The sequence below is a fragment of the Lampetra planeri genome, chromosome 8 (genome assembly GCF_965212315.1).
Source record: "Lampetra planeri chromosome 8, kcLamPlan1.2.h2, whole genome shotgun sequence".
Lineage (NCBI taxonomy): Eukaryota > Metazoa > Chordata > Hyperoartia > Petromyzontiformes > Petromyzontidae > Lampetra > Lampetra planeri.
The window spans coordinates 6817041-6835446 of NC_136114.1; the positions used below are offsets into that span (position 1 = coordinate 6817041).

Here is an 18406-nt window from a genome sequence, read left to right on the forward strand (position 1 = left end):
TAAAAAAAACAAGAGAAACTTTACCCTACCTTTATCTTACCACAATACAATCGCGCTACCCTACCTTTTACCCTTTAGCAGGTAAGGTAAAAGGTGAAAGGTAAAAAAGAACGAGCCTACCTTTACCTTACCTTTTACCCTTATCCCATACAAATTTCGCGATTACAGGGTAATTACTGGGGTAAAAAACATGGAAAGTTTTTTAAACGATAAATGCTAGTTAGATCGCTTTATTCATTTTTCGATTTAAAGCTTTCGTGACTGCAGGGATTCATCTTCTTGGTTCTTTCGGTAAAGTCACGTAGAATGGAAATAATAAAATAATAAAAATAAAACATAATAAAATAATTCTCACGACGTTTCGGCCACAACGCAAGCAGCTGTCCTCAGGTGAAGACCAGGTCTGTCGGGGAGACAGCGTCTGAATGAAACAACACCATTCTTGGAGCGTATATTTAATCTGGGTTGGAAGGGGGGGAAAGGGCGCCTTGACAAAATAATTTGCATATCAATATGAATTTAGCATATTTATGGGAAATGCAGGTATGTGATTAGTACTACTTATGCCCGTGCATTATGCAGGATTAGCAGCATCAAAGGGAGGGGATATGGGAAATGCAGGTATGTGATTAGTACTACTTATGCCCGTGCATTATGCAGGATTAGCAGCATCAAAGGGAGGGGATATGGGAAATGCAGGTATGTGATTAGTACTACTTATGCCACTGGCGACGATGCTGCAGATCGGCGCAATGCGAACGAAGCGTTTCTTGATCGAATTGTGACAACCAATTTGTGGGCCAATTTATCGACTCGCCAAGGGGATCGATTCTTACCGCCCCCATTGTCGCAGCCTTCACGCGTTTGAAATTTCAATACAACTGCGTTTTGTCGCCGAGTTGATTGTATCGTTGCAGGACACTTTACACATATGAACGAGCTATAATTGATTCGATGCTAATGGAACAAGCATGTTTTTTTCATATATATACTGCATACACTCTGGGTCTGTAGTTAATATGAAAAACAAGATTATAATTTAAAAAAACAAGAGATGATCTACTGCAGTCATATATCACACGTTGCAGAGAGTGGATGACAGAGTGGTGTGTCATAATAATTATTATAATAGCACGGGATCTTGTTTGCAGTGGTTCTCAAACGAATTTGGTGGTGCCTGCAGATTGATCACTGTCAACCCTCAACATTTGTTTCACAAATAAAACTCCAGTACTGTACACTAAAAGCACTGTGAACTGTTAATTTAACAAGCCTTAAAAACCTATTTAGATTTTTATTGATTAAACTAAATAGTTGTGTAATGGGCAGTAAAATTATACGGACCGATTCGCACGGTTTTATGGATATACTTAGTCGGGATCCCACTGGAAGCTGATGGTGGTTCATTTGTAACTTGTACACGACCAACACGTGTGCTTAATAACACCCACGGATACGTTGTAACTGTATGATGAATGTCATAAACAAATAAACACCATCAACGCTTATTTCACAGGTTTACACGTCACTTCCAGTGTAGGTTGTTTCATATTGGTACAGGCACGAACACACAACTGTACCTTCATTTACTCAGAATTGATTCCTTTACAACTTGAGATTTAACACGACAGTCGTGACTAAGTTTAATGAACAGCTACCGCGTTATTTTAATAATTGAATGAGCGTCTATTGCAGTGTGATTAATCCACTTTAACACACAACTTACCAGATAGTTATGTTTGTTCAACAGCAGTAGTGCCACCACAATTGTTGACGTTAAAACATTTTCATGGCAAACTGTTAAAGAAACACTTTAAGGGTACGACTATACTCGTTTTTAGTGAGATACAAAATCTCAATCTACACCCTTCTATTCTGCACGGCCTCCTCCCTTTGGCAGCCTCCAAGGGAAGGGGGCTGCAGTGTTGTGGTTACAGCCGAGATTTACTTTCCCAGCAACGGGGCCTTTTCAAAAAGGTCCCAAGGTCTCCCCCCTCCCATTATTCACAAACACTGAGCTCACACAAGGCTCTCTCGATGCTATTCCACCGAGCTAAGCTGCAGTATATCAAATCGGGTTCTAAATCAGGGGCACGTGCATCTATTGTATTATGAATGTGCGCATCTCCAATTAATTAGTCTAATTTCCTCCAAGTGGAAAATACTGGACGAATTCATCCAAAGACCTTACTACCACTGTGGTGTTTTATTGGCATGTGCAGTCCACAAAACGCATATACATGTTTTTTTCATGTGGAAACTTTAAAATCGTTAAGTTCTTGAAGCAGGAATATTCAACATGGACATTTTTAAAAACGATTATTTTTTCTCTTTGCTAAATTAACAAAGCCAGGTGGCTCAAGAGGTGAGAACGCACTTGAGCTGGCACTGTTGAGATTGTGAATTTGAAATCCAGCCAGTTGTGATTAACCGTTCAACAGGTCGTGATCTCAGCCCAGTCCCCAGTGAATACACAACTCCCCCCAAATAAGATGCATTTTAACTCTTCACTTAATGCGCTAAATTCAAGTGCTATGAATAATAAACTTCGGTTTGACTATTGTGAATGGCATCTCTCTGTAGTAGGGTACATTGGAAAGTGACGCTCCTGGTGTGAAAGAGGTCGCGTTATTAAATCCTTTATATTAAGTTCACTTGCTTGCACGCTTACGACCGTGCAAATCTTTCGGTCGTTTTTTAACCCACTTCCCGTGATCCAATCGAGCTGACATTTTGCACACAAACTCGTTGAGCGTGACAATTTATTTTCGTGAAAAAATGTTTCAAAAATTTTACACTTTTTAGGAAAAAATTAATTATATTTAATTACCAATTGCTTAATGGTGGCAGGCAATCATCTGACCCATAGGTGGCAGCCATCTCAAGCCAGAGGACGAGAGGACTCTAGCCGCCACGCATATAAAGGATTTACAGGGAAAAACTTTGTTTTTACGGGTTAATTTTATTTTAGATCTGTGATATCTTCTTCAGGGGACTGTTCTCTTAGAAGGGGAGTACTTCTCTGCGAGAGGTATGAGTGGGTTTTCATAAGACACCGATAACACAATTGGCATAAAACACAAAAGAGAAAGTTGAGTTCCACATTTTATTGAAAAAAGTTTCCAAACAAATATCAACATCGCAAAGCAATACATTATGTAGTCTATTCAACCAATGTTTTATAAATGTAAAATGAACTGAGAAATAGAAATCTGAAAAGCGCTAGTGCAATATGCATAACTTGAAAGAAGCTTTGGAGGCATTACAATAAATAGACACAATCATTAACTGACTACATCGAATCGTCTTCCATTCATGATACATGCATCCAATCTAATATACAAGTTTTGATTTGTTTAATGTGATTAATGGACTCCTCACCAGAAACTTATTAAAGATGCACCTCAATGGTTTATATCAATTGTGGCCACAATAGGAATCCTAAAATCAGAAGGTTGAAAAGGATGACATCCCCATGCGATATCACAACTCTTGTATTGCCAAAAAATATCGAGCGAATAAAAAAATACATATATAATCAACTTTGTATCACTTTCTGCCATCTTGTGGATGCACACTGATGACATCACACCTCTTATTTAAGGCCCAAGACTGCCAAATATTCAGATATCTTGCAACTGCTTGATGATGCTCGCTGTAACTTCCAGAAAAATGTCATACCAAATTGTGAAAATAGTTCAGAATTCATGAATAGCTCACATTACAAGGGAAGCATATGAACAAAGGTCCACAGAAATAGGTAAAAAACTCAATTTTTACTTCCTTCTACAACACAATGCTGGTGGCCGACACATTTTGTGCTGTGCAATGCTATTCTGGAACGTGTCCTCTGAGCTCGATTGCCTTTGTTTGGACCACACTAAGAAATATTGTCTCCTGTAGCAGGTTCACACATTAGAAATGCTAGTTAACGCTCTGCAAACATCCGTTCTTTCACAGGACCTGTGCTTTTAAACCCTTTTCCTAAAAATCCGATTACAGACAAGTTTTACTGTTATGAACTCGGCTAGGTGGGTTTTACAGATTTAAACACGTGGATTTCACAAATGTTTCTATTAAATGTAAATGTTTAGATTTTATTACAATATAATTCCTACTGTAATACGGATGTAGTTGCATTGTATTTCATTTCATGGTTATTTTACACGCTCAAAAAAAATAAAGCTTTTTACATTGGCCTCGATCAGATATAGGCAGAGAATACTTAAGCTAAATATCAGTCGTTTAGTCGATGACTTCCGTGACAAGCTTTCAGTGGTCATTGAGTGGCTTCACGATTTGCCTGGATCTTCGACAGGAGGTGCTCCATTTGCAGCTGCAGCCTTGGCTGCCCCTTCTTGGTTTTCTGCGAGAGCATGCGAAACGTCTCCTGCCTGCGCTGCTTGTGCTCCTTTATTGCCTTCTCCCTCTCCTCCTTTCGCCGCTGGATCTCCTGAACACCGCGTTAATTCATGCAAAGGAATCGGCTTTGTTTATTCAAATTACAGAGGCGACCTACTTCAGGTAATGTATTTACAGTTACCGAATGACCCTTTCACTGTCATAATGGTAAACATGTTGACATATACACATTTTACTTTAAATAATGCTTAATATCGCTTAATAAACATCACAGTTGATAATTGTTTTTTTACCCTTTTATCTGGCAACAAGGAGTCATGTTTGCATTGACCACAATACCTGCGGTCGGAATGCAACCAAAAAACGGTGTCAGTTTTGTTGCCAGATAAAAGGGTAAAAAAACAATTATCATATTTTGCTACTGGCAAAGGAGGTTCCAATGGTGTAAATCACAGTTGCTATTTGTTGCATGCATATAAAATTCATGCAATAATCTTACCTCTGCTTTGTTTGCTTTTTCTGTATTTATTCTCTCATATTCTTGTTTGGCTTTCTGATATAAACTTGGTTTCTTTTTTCTGAAAGATAGAACATAAATTAATTTTGTACATCAACGTCCATCACCAGTTATTTTCGTTAACTTCAAAGAACATTTGTTTGGAAATAACTATATATACACACAATTCAAAAGTGAATGATATGCCAGTTTAAAGTATAATCACAAACAACACTGATAATGAAGTCAATGTTTTTCAATTGTTTTACGTTTGAGTCATAAACATTAGGCATAAAACGATTTATCCTCAGTGATATTAACTGCTACGATTTGGTGTAATGATGATTAAAACACCATTTATATTTTTTCAGCTTTTAATAATCCCATTTATATTTTTTTCAGTGTTATATCTCATTTGTGCAGTCTAGTTCACTCCATTCATCCCAAAATTGTCATAACATTTCAACATAATTAACAAAATACAATCAATACTTACACGTATAATTGCAAGCATGCTATACTACACATACACAATATTTAAATTGACAAATCGATGCTTCGTCGCGTTCCTAATAAAGATATTGGCAAGACAGCATCAAGTCAGATTTGCGCCACTGCTCATACCTACCGCACTCGACTCGTCATCTCTGGTTCAGCGACACTGAGTGCCTTCTCCTCCGCTTCGTACAGATGCCGCAGGTGCTCGGGGTAGTCTGCCTCCACCTCCGGTGATGGGCTCTGCTCGGTCTCCTGTCGTGTCGCCCCCTTTCCCGCTTGAGGCCTTTCCATCCACGGCTGGGCCGCCCGGCCCCACCTTTGTCCCTTTCCCTGTTCTACCCTCTGGCTAGGCCCTTGCTGTGTTGTCACTCGGCCTTGGAGGGAGGGCCCTTGCCCCATTTTTCGCAACATCTTCTTGTACCTATGCACAACCATTTCCTTCTTTTTTGCAATCATATCTATAGGAGAGAAATTGAGAAATGGCCACATCAAGCGTGGAAGAAATTAAGATTTGAAATATACAAACAAATGTAACACTTGTCAGAAACAATAACATTTGTATTATTTAGTGAAATAATTACTATTAAGTGTTACATCTGACTGGAAGTCTGACCACAAGAGTACTCCAAGTCAAGAGCACTGGTGAACATTACTTTCAGATTAATTATGCAATGTTGGAAGCTTAATAGTTAATCATTTATTTATTTCCCTATGATAACCCATGTTCAATTAGGGCCCCAACAAATATGCCCCAGCGGTTAATAGATTTTACTTAGGTTTTTGGGGATTTGTAACGGACAACACATTCACAATGACCAATGCCTAAACTAAGTGTTTCCATGCTCAAAAACGCAAGGGGTAGGCAGTCCACACATAAGTTAAATGTAGACTCAATATCACAACCATTATTGAATCCCTGGGGTTACGAAATGCACATTAAATATGTATCATTACAGGAAATAATTCATCTCTGTGGTCTTTCACATAGCTTAGCAAGGATTGAGGTGGTTAATTTCGTAGCCCACTATGGTTTATCTATGGTTTAATTCACGCTAAAGCATATCCCTGTTCAAACGATCAGTGATGCGATACAAAACTAGTGGTGGAAATTCTGCATTTGCTTGGCACGGTGCAGTTGGTCAATAGTTTTTTTCTGGTATTCCCCCACTCATGTGGTGTCTGCTTCTCATTCCCGTCCTGGGCCATCTTCATGTCCCAACTGTCGACTCCCCACAAATCTGTAAATCTTCTTGGTTCTTTCGGTAAAGTCACGTAGAAGGGAAGTAATTCTCACGACGTTTCAGACGCTGTCTCCCCGACAGACCTGATCTTCACCTGAGGACGGCTGCTTGCATTGTGGCCGAAACGTCGTGAGAATTATTTATTTTTATTATGTTTTATTTTTATTATTTTATTACTTCCCTTCTACGTGACTTTACCGAAAGAACCAAGAAGATGAATCCCTGCAGTCACGAAAGCTTTAAATCGAAATCTGTACATATTCAAGGTACGCCGGGTGAATCATGATCCTTGGAACACATCCAATCGGGCCTCTCACTTGGTTGCGTTAAGCAAAGTCCCCTGCTCACGCGATCATTTGGGGGGGGGGACCCTAAAGCCAGTGATGAAAATTCCTCATCCCACGGCGGGGCTGCTATTAATTTCAACATGAGCCACTTCGTTGAGCGATCAATTGTGGCCAGGTCGCTTCTGAACAAAGAGCTTTATATCTAAGTGAGCCTTACCTGCTAAAATAAACAAGTTATACAAAAGTGATTTACTTACATTTCCTATACTGTGAACTCCTATCGTGTTGTATTGTTTATTGTTCTAACTTTCTGACATACCCCAAACTGGACATCTGTACAATAAGAGCTTCATAGCTCATCGGATTCCTTCAGTATTAATACGGATTCCGATCCAATCCATAATGACGACGTAACGCAGTAGGGCGAGCTTGTTTAAACAGGGGGCGGGGAGTACGACAATAAATATGAAACAATACTTTGAATAAATGTTAGACGCTACAGAACATCAGACTCGAATGCCTCTCGCCCACACCCCTGGTGTTAAAGGAACCTCACGAAGAACGCGCCCGCAACATCGCCACGGGGTTGCAGCTTTAGCAGCGCACGTGTTCAAATACAGCGAGCCAGCTGCTATCGTTTCCGAAAGGGGGCGATTACTGTTGACCCCCAAGTTGTGTAATCAGCGCTTTGCATTATTTAATGACTAGATTACCGCTATTAACGTATAAGAATAGGTTTTACCCTTTCTGGCAATAAAACAGGCGTTACGGTGTTCAAACACCTAATATAAACCTTTTTGCAAGGAATTAAGTCTGCATAAACCACATACGGTACTTATGGTGAACATGTAAACAAACATGTTCTGATATTTGTCTTTGAAACTGATTGACCCAACACCAGAGACAGCAGCCTTCTTTAAGGCCAGTGTCAAGACTACAGAACACCAAAATGGGAACAGTACAAGGGCAATGCCACCATCAGAGAGCATTTATAGCTCGGGTGAGCAGCTACAAAATGTATCAAAGTATGAAAAAATAGGGGTTACCCTTTCTCAGAAAATGTTTATTGCCAGAAAGGGTAAAACCTATTATTATTTTTTCTTCATACTTTGATACTTTAGTTTTCACTTCTTTGTCGTTACGGGACCGAGTGTACATCGCCTTAAACTACTCAACTAGCAAGGTTCCAAGGAAAAACAAATGAGGACAGCTGTACATTTTGACTCGGCACAAACTGCTACTAATTTTATCCCCCCTCACGTCGCGATGCTGGGCCGGCCGGCCCCGACGTGAGGCAGAGGCGGCGACGTTTCGGACCTCACGCCTCCTGCCTCCTCCACGTGGCCGAGGAAGCCGCGCACCGCACCTTCTCTGAACGCCGCGTGCGGGTTCTTGAACGTCTGCCCGTGCCTCCGCTTGCTGCTCGGCATCTTGTGTTTAGGAGCCTTGCCCCTGTGCGTCTTTGCGTCGCTCATCTCCCCTCTCGCCTCCATGGCAGAACGACCACTCTGGACTGACCACGTGGACGCGCACCACCCCCACCAGCACCCTGGGACGCGCCCTATTGGCTCAGGCAGGATCACGTGGAGCGCCGCACGGCGCCGCGATTGGCCGAGAAGTCGTCTCACGCGGAACCAATCGCGTGTCGATGCGGTGACTACGGAAAGCGCCGCAGGCCCCCCCCTCACTAAAAACGCGATTTGTAAATGCGCGGGGGTTTAAATTTTCCGTGCCAACATAATCTTTATTTATCCATAATACAGGTTTTTTTGGGGGTTAGCATATACATTCTAAAAATATTACGCGATATAACCCCAAAAAAAACCTCTGTATTATGGATGATATTGGTCGCGAAAGCCTACGTGTTAGAATTTGTATTTATACTGGAGGAATCCGATGGGTTATAAAGCTCTTTTTCGCAGATGTCCAGCAAAATCAGTTTAACACTTAGTCGGCTTTCGCGACCGATATCATCCATAATATAAGTTTTTTTTGGGTTAGATAGCGTAAATGAAAAAAAGCTAATTAGTCAGGTTTGTCACGTAAACAGAACGTGCCAATTCGTCACTAGTACAGCACCTATATTATGTACAGCAAAATGTTTAATGTTAGCCAACAAGTGAAACTACGTTTGACCATTTGAAACGAACTCAAAGTAGATAAATGCTAAAAGCGTCTCCTGTAAACGGTGCATTTATTTTATTCAAAGCTTTCGTGACTGCAGGGATTCATATTATTGGTTCTTTCGGTAAAGTCACGTAGAAGGGAAATAATAAAATAATAAAAATATAAAACAATAAAAAAACTTTTTTTAAAATAAAAAAACAATAATTATTTTATCTTTTTATTATTATTCGTAAACTAAGAAGACTCGAGCCAGGAGAGTGCTTGTCTGTGGGACCACTGTAAGTTTTAAATAACAGGTCGTACAGGTTGCAGGTGGCGACAAGATCCACGTGTCTGTAATTCGCTCCTCGCCTTCAGCACACACTGGAGCAGGGTGGTGAATCACAATCAAATGAAACACTTTTTTATTATTTTGCCAGGAGCTATACGGCTCTTTTTTTAGAAGTCGACCTGGCCACAAACGATAACTCAAAGAAGTGGCTTTTATCGCATGGAAATGTACAGCAGTAAGCCAATAAAATCTAAACGCGTGGTTCGAAATCAGGATGAGAAAACACGGAGTAAAGACCCCACAAACTCCAAAAATCCAGCAGACGTCAGGGTCGGAATCGAACCCCACGGACCTCCTGTAGACCAGGCGAGGTAGTTAACATCTCATAGCCACCGTGATGATGATGATGAGAGACACGCAAACTCCAAATATACATTCTAGATTTGAAGCTTTCGTGACTGCAATGATTCATACTCCTTAGGTTTTTTTCGGTAAAGTCACGTAGGTAAAATAATAATGAAAATAAATAATTGATTTATTTTCATTTATTATTATTTTACCTACGTGACTTTACCGAAAAAACCCAAGAGTATGAATCCAAATATACAGCAGCAGGCGTCAGGGTCGGGATCGTACCCACTGACCTCAAGACCCCCACCACCTCGTTCATCTCCCTGGCCAATCCTTCCCTCCATCCCAAGGTGACCCCTCTGTGATGCCCCTACCCACTACACCCACCTTCCCCATTACCCCATCCCGATTCACCGCATCACCTTAAGCTACACCCCCCACCCCGCTGTACCACTCATATCCCTGGTAAAAGCGCCTTCAATAAAGGAGCTGTATAAATATAAGATGACATCTGGCCATCGCGGTGCCCGCCACGTCTGGAGGCTTTCATCCTGCAGTGGATTGAGCCTGCAAATGAACACGTTGCGCATGAGAACGTTGCGAAATATGGACCCCCACCCCCACACTAAGTCAACATTCGCTGCCGCTTGACACGGTGGGGAGGGGGGGTCCACATTTCGCAACGCTCGTGACTCCCGATTGTATTTCGCAATGTTGATAGACGATAGCGCTCCTCGATTGGTCAAAACTTTTGAGGGCCACGCCCTCTCCGGGCGAGTATTGCCCAATCAGCTTCTGTGTCAATGCTTGTATGCTCTGGGAAATACAAACCCCGCTTGTGGAGATGACGTCATCGTCGTTGCGCCTCGCCCGCCTCCACGTTTGCACCTTCGGCGGATCGATTCCCGATCTGCGGCTCCACCAATTCGATTTCAGAATCGATTAACGTTATCTCGCTTTTATAGAAATACTTATACCCTGTCGCGAATTGCCCGCACGATCCTCCCACGATTCGCCGGCCTAAAAACAATTCGCTCGCGCACGGAAGGGAAAAAAACACCTCAACAACCTCCAATCAAAGCTTTCGATTCTTCCAAAATCGACACAAACGATTCCCCCGAATCGCCGAATCGACACACTGCAACTCCCTCGCACCAGTGGAGCGGAGCGCACCGCGGCTTCTCCGTCAAGAAAACAACAAAAATTCGTGTCTCTCGCTCGGCCCCGCGGTGTGAGGTCAACTTAGCAGCGGTGATGCCGAGCGGAGGGCACCTGTCTGCGCTGGTGCTGGCGCGGGGAGGTAGCAAGGGGATCCCGCTCAAGAACATCAAGCCGCTGGCCGGAGTGCCGCTCGTCGGCTGGGTGCTGCGCGCGGCCAAACACTCGGCGGTGTTTGACAGGTGACGGGGGTGGGGGTGGTGGTGGTGGTGTTGGGGGTGACGGTGGTGGTGGTGACGGGGGTGGTGGTGCTGGTGGTAACGGTGGGGGTGGTGGTGGTGGGGGTGGTGGTGACGGTGGTGGGGTGGTGGGGGGGTGGTGGTGACGGTGGTGGGGGTGGTGACGGGGGTGGTGGTGACGGGGGTAACGGTGGTGGTGGTGACGGTGGTGGTGATGGGGGTGGTGACGGGGGTGGTGGTGCTGGTGGTGATGGGGGTGGTGGTGGTGACGGGGGTGGTGGTGGTAGTGGCGGGGGTGGTGGTGGTGATGGGGGTGGTGACGGGGGTGGTGGTGATGGTGGTGGTGACGGGGGTGGTGGTGGTAGTGACGGGGGTGGTGGTGATAGTGACGGGTGTGGTGGTGACGGTGGTGATGGGGGTGGTGGTGGTAGTGACGGGGTTGTTTGGTGGGGCAGTTGGGCGGCCTGGGGATGGTTACGCGTTATGGAGTGGTGTGCACTTTGGGAAATGTGTGGAGGGTACGCGTTTTGGATTGTGTGGGGCGAGGGGGGGGTGTGTGTGGTGTATGGGGGTTATGTGTGGGGCGTGTGGTGTGTGTAAGGTAATGCGTGTAAACTGTGGGGCCCCTGTGTTGTGTACTCTGGGGGTGTGCTTGTGAGCGACGTGTCAGTGTGTTGACGCGTGTATCCGTGGGGGGTATGTGTATTGTACATCAGGAGTGTGAATGAATGAATGTGTATGCAGTGTGTAGTTGTACTGGTGATACGGTATTTCAGAAGCAGCAGGGGGGGAGGGTCAAGTTTTGACAGATTTTTGCGTAAATACTAAATGGATGGCCCCTAAGAACAAAAAAATAACTAGCCGAATGGAAACTCGTTTAAAATGTTTTATAATTCTACCACTCAAGGTGTCACACCCGCTTTGAGGGGCTCTATTCCTGACCATTTGCGTGTTCTCGGCAACTATTTAAAATATTTACTTGAGCAATAAACCATTCAAAGGTTACTTCAAGCAGGCATCGTTGCAAATGTACAAGCATTTGCTGTCATTTACAATGGCACTGTTTTCACTGCAGTATACAAAGGCCTTCATCTGCTTTGAGATAAAGCTTATCAATTTTGGGCCCAAAGATCACTCAGATTATACGAAAGACTTGGAGAAAAAAAATCATAATTTATACGAGCATTCGCCTATTGATTATCTAGGGTAATGGGAAGAGGAGTGGCCTGGGAAAAACAACTTGGGTTCTACAAAATGTGCTTAAAGTGGGGTGTAAAATAATTATTGTTAGCCTACGTGGAATGGGAATGAAGACGTAGAATTTGTTTGAATTGTTTTTAAAGTGAATTGGTTGACTCGTCGAGTTGTGGCCACGTGAGCACAGAACCCCCAACGGGTGATGAGCATCTAATAAACCCGGGGCTTGTGTAGCAATGCTTTAGGTTTTTTTTTAATCAATCACGGCCAATCCGCAACCCGGATAATCCGCCCACTACGGATAATCGAGACTTAACTGTACGCTTAATCGTGGTAAGATGTATTTGCTTGATCTGCAGTTGTCTGATTAATCCCACAAAGTAAACAGTGGTGGACACGAGCACACTTTAGTTTTAAAGGTCTTAAATGTTGTGACTCAACAGCATTTGGGTTTCGACTGACAATGACGACATTGAGCGAGTGGCGAAGAAGTTTGGAGCCAAGGTCCACCGGAGATCCCTCGAAGTGTCCAAGGATTCCACCTCATCCTTGGAGACTATTCAGGAGTTTCTGAAACACCATGACGGTGAGTGGCAGGAAGCGAGTGGTCGCTGCTGTGCGTGTCCCATACTATGATTGGAAAAACAAACAAATCCTTATCACAGATAATGTAAGTTTTCCCAAAACTTTGGGGGGGAGGTCTCATGGCATTGCCCCTCAATGAGCATGGAGTGGTAGGTAGTGTGATCACCAAGAGCAGTTAGGAGACACCAGTTGCGTGGTACTGGCTACAGCTACCATCTGTTTATGTCAGCCATAATTACGTACTCGAGAATGTATGTTGAATTTCTTTCGCACCATACGTAGCCAACCATGCTAATCGGAGGTGTGGGGGAAGGACAACAACGAAACACAAAAAGCAGTTCTAAAGAAATTTGTTTTCAACCGAGATTTAAAAGTGCATAGCTCCAGTGGTTTCCTAATGTTGGGAGGAGAAATTGACTTACCGAGTCTCTTATCGGTGGGGTAGCATGGTTGGCATGGACCCTGGTGCAAGGAATTAAATGAATGGGGCCCCCTGTACAAATTCGTCCCTCTTCGTAATCTGGTGCCTGGGCCTCTCTGGATTGTGGGTCCCAGCACTTTTGCACCACCTACGCACTCAATAGTTACGCCACTCAACTCTAAGACTAGATATGACGTGTGTGTGTGTTTGATTCCCTAGAAGTGGATTCGGTGATGAATATCCAAGCCACTTCGCCTTGCCTTCACCCTGAGCACCTGCAGGAGGTGATCAGCATGTTCCGCAGCGGACAATACGACTCAATCTTCTCAGTTGTGCGGCGACACCACTTTCGCTGGCAGGAGGTCAACATCAAAGGTGAAGCCTCTAGGAGGCTCAGCAGCAATTTAACTTAATAGCAATTAGCGTTTTGTATGTATGTTGAACTTCTTTCACACCATACACAGCCAATCATGCTAATTGAAGGTGCGTCTCCATCTTACGAGTGAATCGGAGGTGCAGGGGAAGGACAACAAACTAAACACAAAAAGCTTTAGTGACCTTACGCCGAAAAATGGAAAAGCTTTTTTGCAATATATTGGCAACCACTTTTTTGGAACACTAGATATCAATGTCTTTGGACATTTTTATGAATGTAACTGATTTTCTTACATTTTCTTGCAACCTTAGTCTTTGTTCAATAGCCAACCATTTGTGTTTCGATTTGATTTGTATGCTTTTGTAACATGCATCCAATTGTATTTCTAAGAGTAAACTCGTTACACTTTTACACTTATTTACCAAATGCTCAATTTAGGTTAATGGAGATAATGAGATACAAGCCAGAAAAATACAAATGTTATAGGAATTTAGATTAAAAAAAAAGTGATTTCTGAATTAAATTGTGACCCCCAATTTTAACAATTGATCAGTCTTGATGAGAGTCTGGACAAATAATCACATTCTAAATATCCAATATTCATTTGAAATTAGTCTGACTTTCATATTCATTATGGCTATACTGAGAAATATATGATGGGAATATCAAGGAGAGACAGGAGATGAAAATACTGATAATGAAAAAGAGCTGGGAATAAAGACATCAGATGTACAAAGAGAGATTGCAAAGCATCCTCCTATAGCAACAGTGGAGCAATGACTAGAGGTCACCAACAGAAAACATGATTGGACAATATTGAGGAAGATGGGTTGGATCTGGGCTTCACATTTCCCAAAGCAGACAGACTTGGCAGAGACAGGAATGGTTTCGATTCGCCATCAGTGGGCTGCCTGCACATGCCGACTCATCAGCGTCACCAAGGCATTAAGTCGGATAATATTAATTTACAGGTTTAGCGCGACCACAATAAAAAAAGATGTTAAAGGTGTAGGCGTAACATCTGTCCTTAAGCTTACAATACATCGAATGGCGTGAGTAAGAATAAATGTTTTTCGATTTGTTGAATTTAATGGGTTCACGTGAAACCAAGCTGCCACTAAATTCGCCACGGGATAAGAAAAATAATTGATTCCTGAATTGAATTTCCAGTCTCAGTTGTGACAATTCATAGATCCCTGGGGGTGGAGGGTGAATTGTTAGACGTCTGATGTTTTGTAACGATAGCGCCCTGATGTGTTTGCGGATTATACCACGTATTTTTCTGCGTCATGTCCTACATTTTGCTCCACGTGCTGGGAGCGTCTGTTCTTGAAGAAGCTCCCGGTGCATGGAGCAACATGTATGTATTTTAAACTTCTTTCGCACAGTACATAGCCAACCGTACTAATCGGAGCTGAACTCTGTGATGAATATCCAAGCCACTACGCCGTTGCTTCATGGCTTCACGTCGGACAGCACGTCGAATAACACACGGCACAAACTCGAAAACGCATTTGAGAGCAACACAGCGCAACTGCGAAAACCTCCGCAGTGCTTAATAATAGAGGTTTGCGCTGGCTCAGCCATGTCTTAATTCCTCTCCGCTGTGTGAGCAGAAGGGGAGGTGACGGTTCCCTTGGGACACAACCCCGCCAAAAGGCTGCGGCGCCAGGACTGGAGCGGGGAGCTGTGTGAGAATGGCTCCATCTATCTCGCCACACGGAAAATCATAGAGGACGGCTACCTGCAGGTGCACGCCTACCACTCATCCTGAGCCTGCAGTGCTTTGTAATGAGTTAAGTCGACATATAAAAGCACACTGTGGACTCTGTAGGTCCGCTGGATGAAGGCCTTGCCATACCGTGTGGGTCGCGGGCATTCTTTGCCCATATTTCACTACACTGGTCAGTGCGGGTTGGTGGAGGGAGTTTTTTATGGGGAGTTTGGTGGAGGGGATGGTGTCCAGGACTGGTTCATGTATCACGGGATGCAATTCATACACATAAGCCTGTCAGCATACTTTCTGTGCTACAATCCTACATGTGGTTATTTCACGCAATATTATCTACCAACTCCACCAGTGATAAATACACTGCATTACAATGCACGGGGCTTTTCTGCATCTGCGCATACTGATATTTTAACCCCTCCATCTCTGCAGCACGGCAAGGTTGGCTACTATGAGATGAAGGCAGAGCACAGCGTGGACATTGACATCGACATTGACTGGCCCATCGCCGAGCAGCGTGTTCTTTGGTAAGGTCGCCCATATGAACACATGGATACGTTTTGTCTGACATGCTCTAGATTGAAAACTAATTTCTTTAGAACTGTATTTTGTGTTTTGTTTGTTGTCCTTACCCCGCACCTCGGATTAGCACGGTTGGTTCGGTACAGTGCTAAAGAAGTTCAACATACATACTCCATCCTACTACTGAATTATCCTGTCCAGCTTTCACTGCTTCCTCATCTATCCCAACTTTAACCACCCTTGAGTAAGCAATTATTCCTCTTTTGCTAGCCTTACATTCTATTTGTTTTCCCCCTGACAAACTTTACTGCAAAGTCTCACTTCCAATTAAGGTTCTCTCTGAAGAGCCACATCTTCCAAACCACCCTTGACTAGTCTTTGCTTAGTCAGTTGCAATACATCATAGCTACATTAGAGCTGGTTATGTTATTGGCTACATTACATTTAAATGGCAGTATAACCATTCGTAGTGTTTGTTGTTTTCATCATTTGTGTTGCTTAATCTTAAGTGTTTTTTTTACTCTTGACATCCTGGTATTCAAACCATGCTTAAACAACACAAAGCGCCTACCATAATTTCTCATCTCAACCATTCCAATGCCCTGCTGTAGTTTAGCAAAGGGTACCCCCAGTGGAAGCTGTCCCTGTGTGGCACACGGAGTATGAAGCACCCGCCTTAAAACGGACATTAGCCTGCTCGTATATATTTGGTTTGTACTTGCGCCGCGCTGCCAACGCAGAACCTTCATTATCCCTGCTCGTCAACATCTGAAAAATGTTTTGCTCGGCAGCTCCGACGCGGACATCGTGATCCGCGTGTTAAACCGGTGGGGTTTATACAACCGTTTGATGTGATGTGCACGGCAGCTACGGGTACTGTGGGGAGCAGCAGGCCGCAGGGATACAGCTGGTGGTGAGCGCGATCGACGGCTGCTTAACCGACGACCACCTGCGGGTGTCGTCGTCTGGGGAGGAGCACAGCACCTTCTGCGCGAGCGACATGGCGGCTATCAGAACCCTGCAGGGGAAGGGCGTCGAGGTATGGGGACGGGCGCCAGGCTTGGCTCGTTGCATCAATGACACTTATTCAAAACAAAAAACTAACGCTCAAGAATAAAATATAATTGTTAATATTATTACACCCGGGTGTTGTTACGTGTGAGAGGAAAAGTGAATGCCCAGATAAATGTATACTCTTTCAGGTTATGAAATGCAAATTTGCTATGGATTGCTCGACAACCTACTTGCTGTGTTGGTTCATACAGGCGCCTCGCTGCCCTTGACAGTGTCACATGACAAGACTTCGGCAGGAGTGAGCTACCCATTTTTAATTTGCTTGTCACTGTCTTTCTCCTCAGGTGCGTTTTCTCTCGGACCTTAATCTGACGGTGCACACAAAATTCGCAGAGAAGCTTGGTTGCAAGCTCAAGCAGGGCACTGCTGACAAGCTTTCCCAGCTGAACTCGTGGAGAGTGAAGCTTGGCCTCGGCTGGGAGCAAGTTGCCTACTTTGGTAAGGAACCGTTACCAACATTGACATAGTTTTAAAACTCTTCTGTGTACAGAAAAATACCAGGGAGATCCTGATCCAGTGTAATAAAATAGTTTGTAAGTTGTTATCGAGAAGAACTTACCCCATTATTTTTTATAATGGAGCTGGACGTGGTGGCTCATGGTGAATAGCGAAGGTTTGTGTAACCACCAAGCCAAACCGACAGGGCTGAGAGATGACCACATAATGGCAGTATCACAATTGGGTTGCGAGTCCGAGTGTAACACTTTGGAGTGTTCTCATCAGGTGTTGGGTTTTTTTTCAGGAGAATCTTTTTTTTCTCTCGCGTGTCAAGCACTCATTAATGGTATTGACCAAACATTCCATTGCAGGACCCTCAAAATACTTAAAAGGACAATTACAGTCCGATTGTTACCATTGTACACAGTTGAATCTTTTGTAATGAACTTCTCTTTCAAAAGTTATCCTCTCAACACTTTTGCTGGCAGATATTAATCTAACCCCCTTTGCTTTTCTGCTTCTGATACCAAACTCAGGCTATGACAGCTCGGATGCAGGCTGCCTGCAGAAGGCCGGGCTGAGCGGGGTGCCCTTGTCTGCGGTGAGCGACTTGGCCAAGTCTTATGCTCGTTTCCAAAGCACCCTCAGTGGAGGTCAGGGCGCCTTCCGCCAGTTTGCTCTGTTCGTGCAGGACGCTAACGAGAAAACCAAGGTTGGGGACAACCAAAACGCGCCGCATCACAACGCCGTTGACGAGCTCGCCCCATCGAAGCAGGGGGTTAAGGAGAAGGCCAAGGTTAAAGAGGACCCTCCTCCAAAGCGTCACAGGAAAACGCACGCAGATGGAGCGACGCACCTCGAAACCCAATGAAGTCTCAACATTCCCCAACAACTCAGTGCTGCTGTAGCCTAATCAGCTAATTTTATGGATAATTTTGCTTTCAATTATACTTTTAGACAGTTGTGGAATGTCAGAGTGTGTAACCTGCAGCAGGAGGATACGTGTTCCGGTTTTCAGTCCTCGGGGTGCAAAA

At 43.8% G+C, this 18406-nt stretch overlaps 3 protein-coding genes across 4 annotated transcripts in view; 1 reads left to right on the plus strand and 2 right to left on the minus strand.

The window, feature by feature from the left end:
* LOC144720238 (uncharacterized) overlaps nucleotides 1-1987 on the minus strand; it is a 99563-nt gene extending 97576 nt beyond the window's left edge. Inside the window, exon 1 of the mRNA XM_078596796.1 lies at nucleotides 1727-1987. The gene's annotated coding sequence lies outside the window, so the exon portion shown is untranslated. The remainder of the gene's footprint in view (nucleotides 1-1726) is intronic.
* A 1105-nt stretch (nucleotides 1988-3092) lies between these two features.
* LOC144720239 (thyroid transcription factor 1-associated protein 26-like) lies at nucleotides 3093-8823 on the minus strand. 2 transcript variants are annotated; one of them, XM_078596797.1, is made up of 4 exons: nucleotides 8251-8823; nucleotides 5487-5814; nucleotides 4862-4940; nucleotides 3093-4453 (listed from the first exon to the last, which is right to left on the minus strand). In XM_078596797.1, exons 1-4 carry the CDS (start codon nucleotides 8375-8377, stop codon nucleotides 4280-4282), a joined length of 708 nt encoding a protein of 235 aa, XP_078452923.1. In that variant the 5' UTR covers nucleotides 8378-8823; the 3' UTR covers nucleotides 3093-4279. The 2 variants fall into 2 exon arrangements, with proteins under 2 accessions (XP_078452923.1, XP_078452925.1); XM_078596799.1 differs by having other exon boundaries at nucleotides 8202-8399.
* Nucleotides 8824-10758: 1935 nt separating this feature from the next.
* Nucleotides 10759-18406, plus strand: CMAS (cytidine monophosphate N-acetylneuraminic acid synthetase). Its single transcript, XM_078596800.1, has 8 exons — nucleotides 10759-11033; nucleotides 12671-12813; nucleotides 13453-13608; nucleotides 15226-15359; nucleotides 15771-15865; nucleotides 16728-16899; nucleotides 17219-17372; nucleotides 17909-18406. Exons 1-8 carry the CDS (start codon nucleotides 10888-10890, stop codon nucleotides 18241-18243), a joined length of 1335 nt encoding a protein of 444 aa, XP_078452926.1. The 5' UTR covers nucleotides 10759-10887; the 3' UTR covers nucleotides 18244-18406.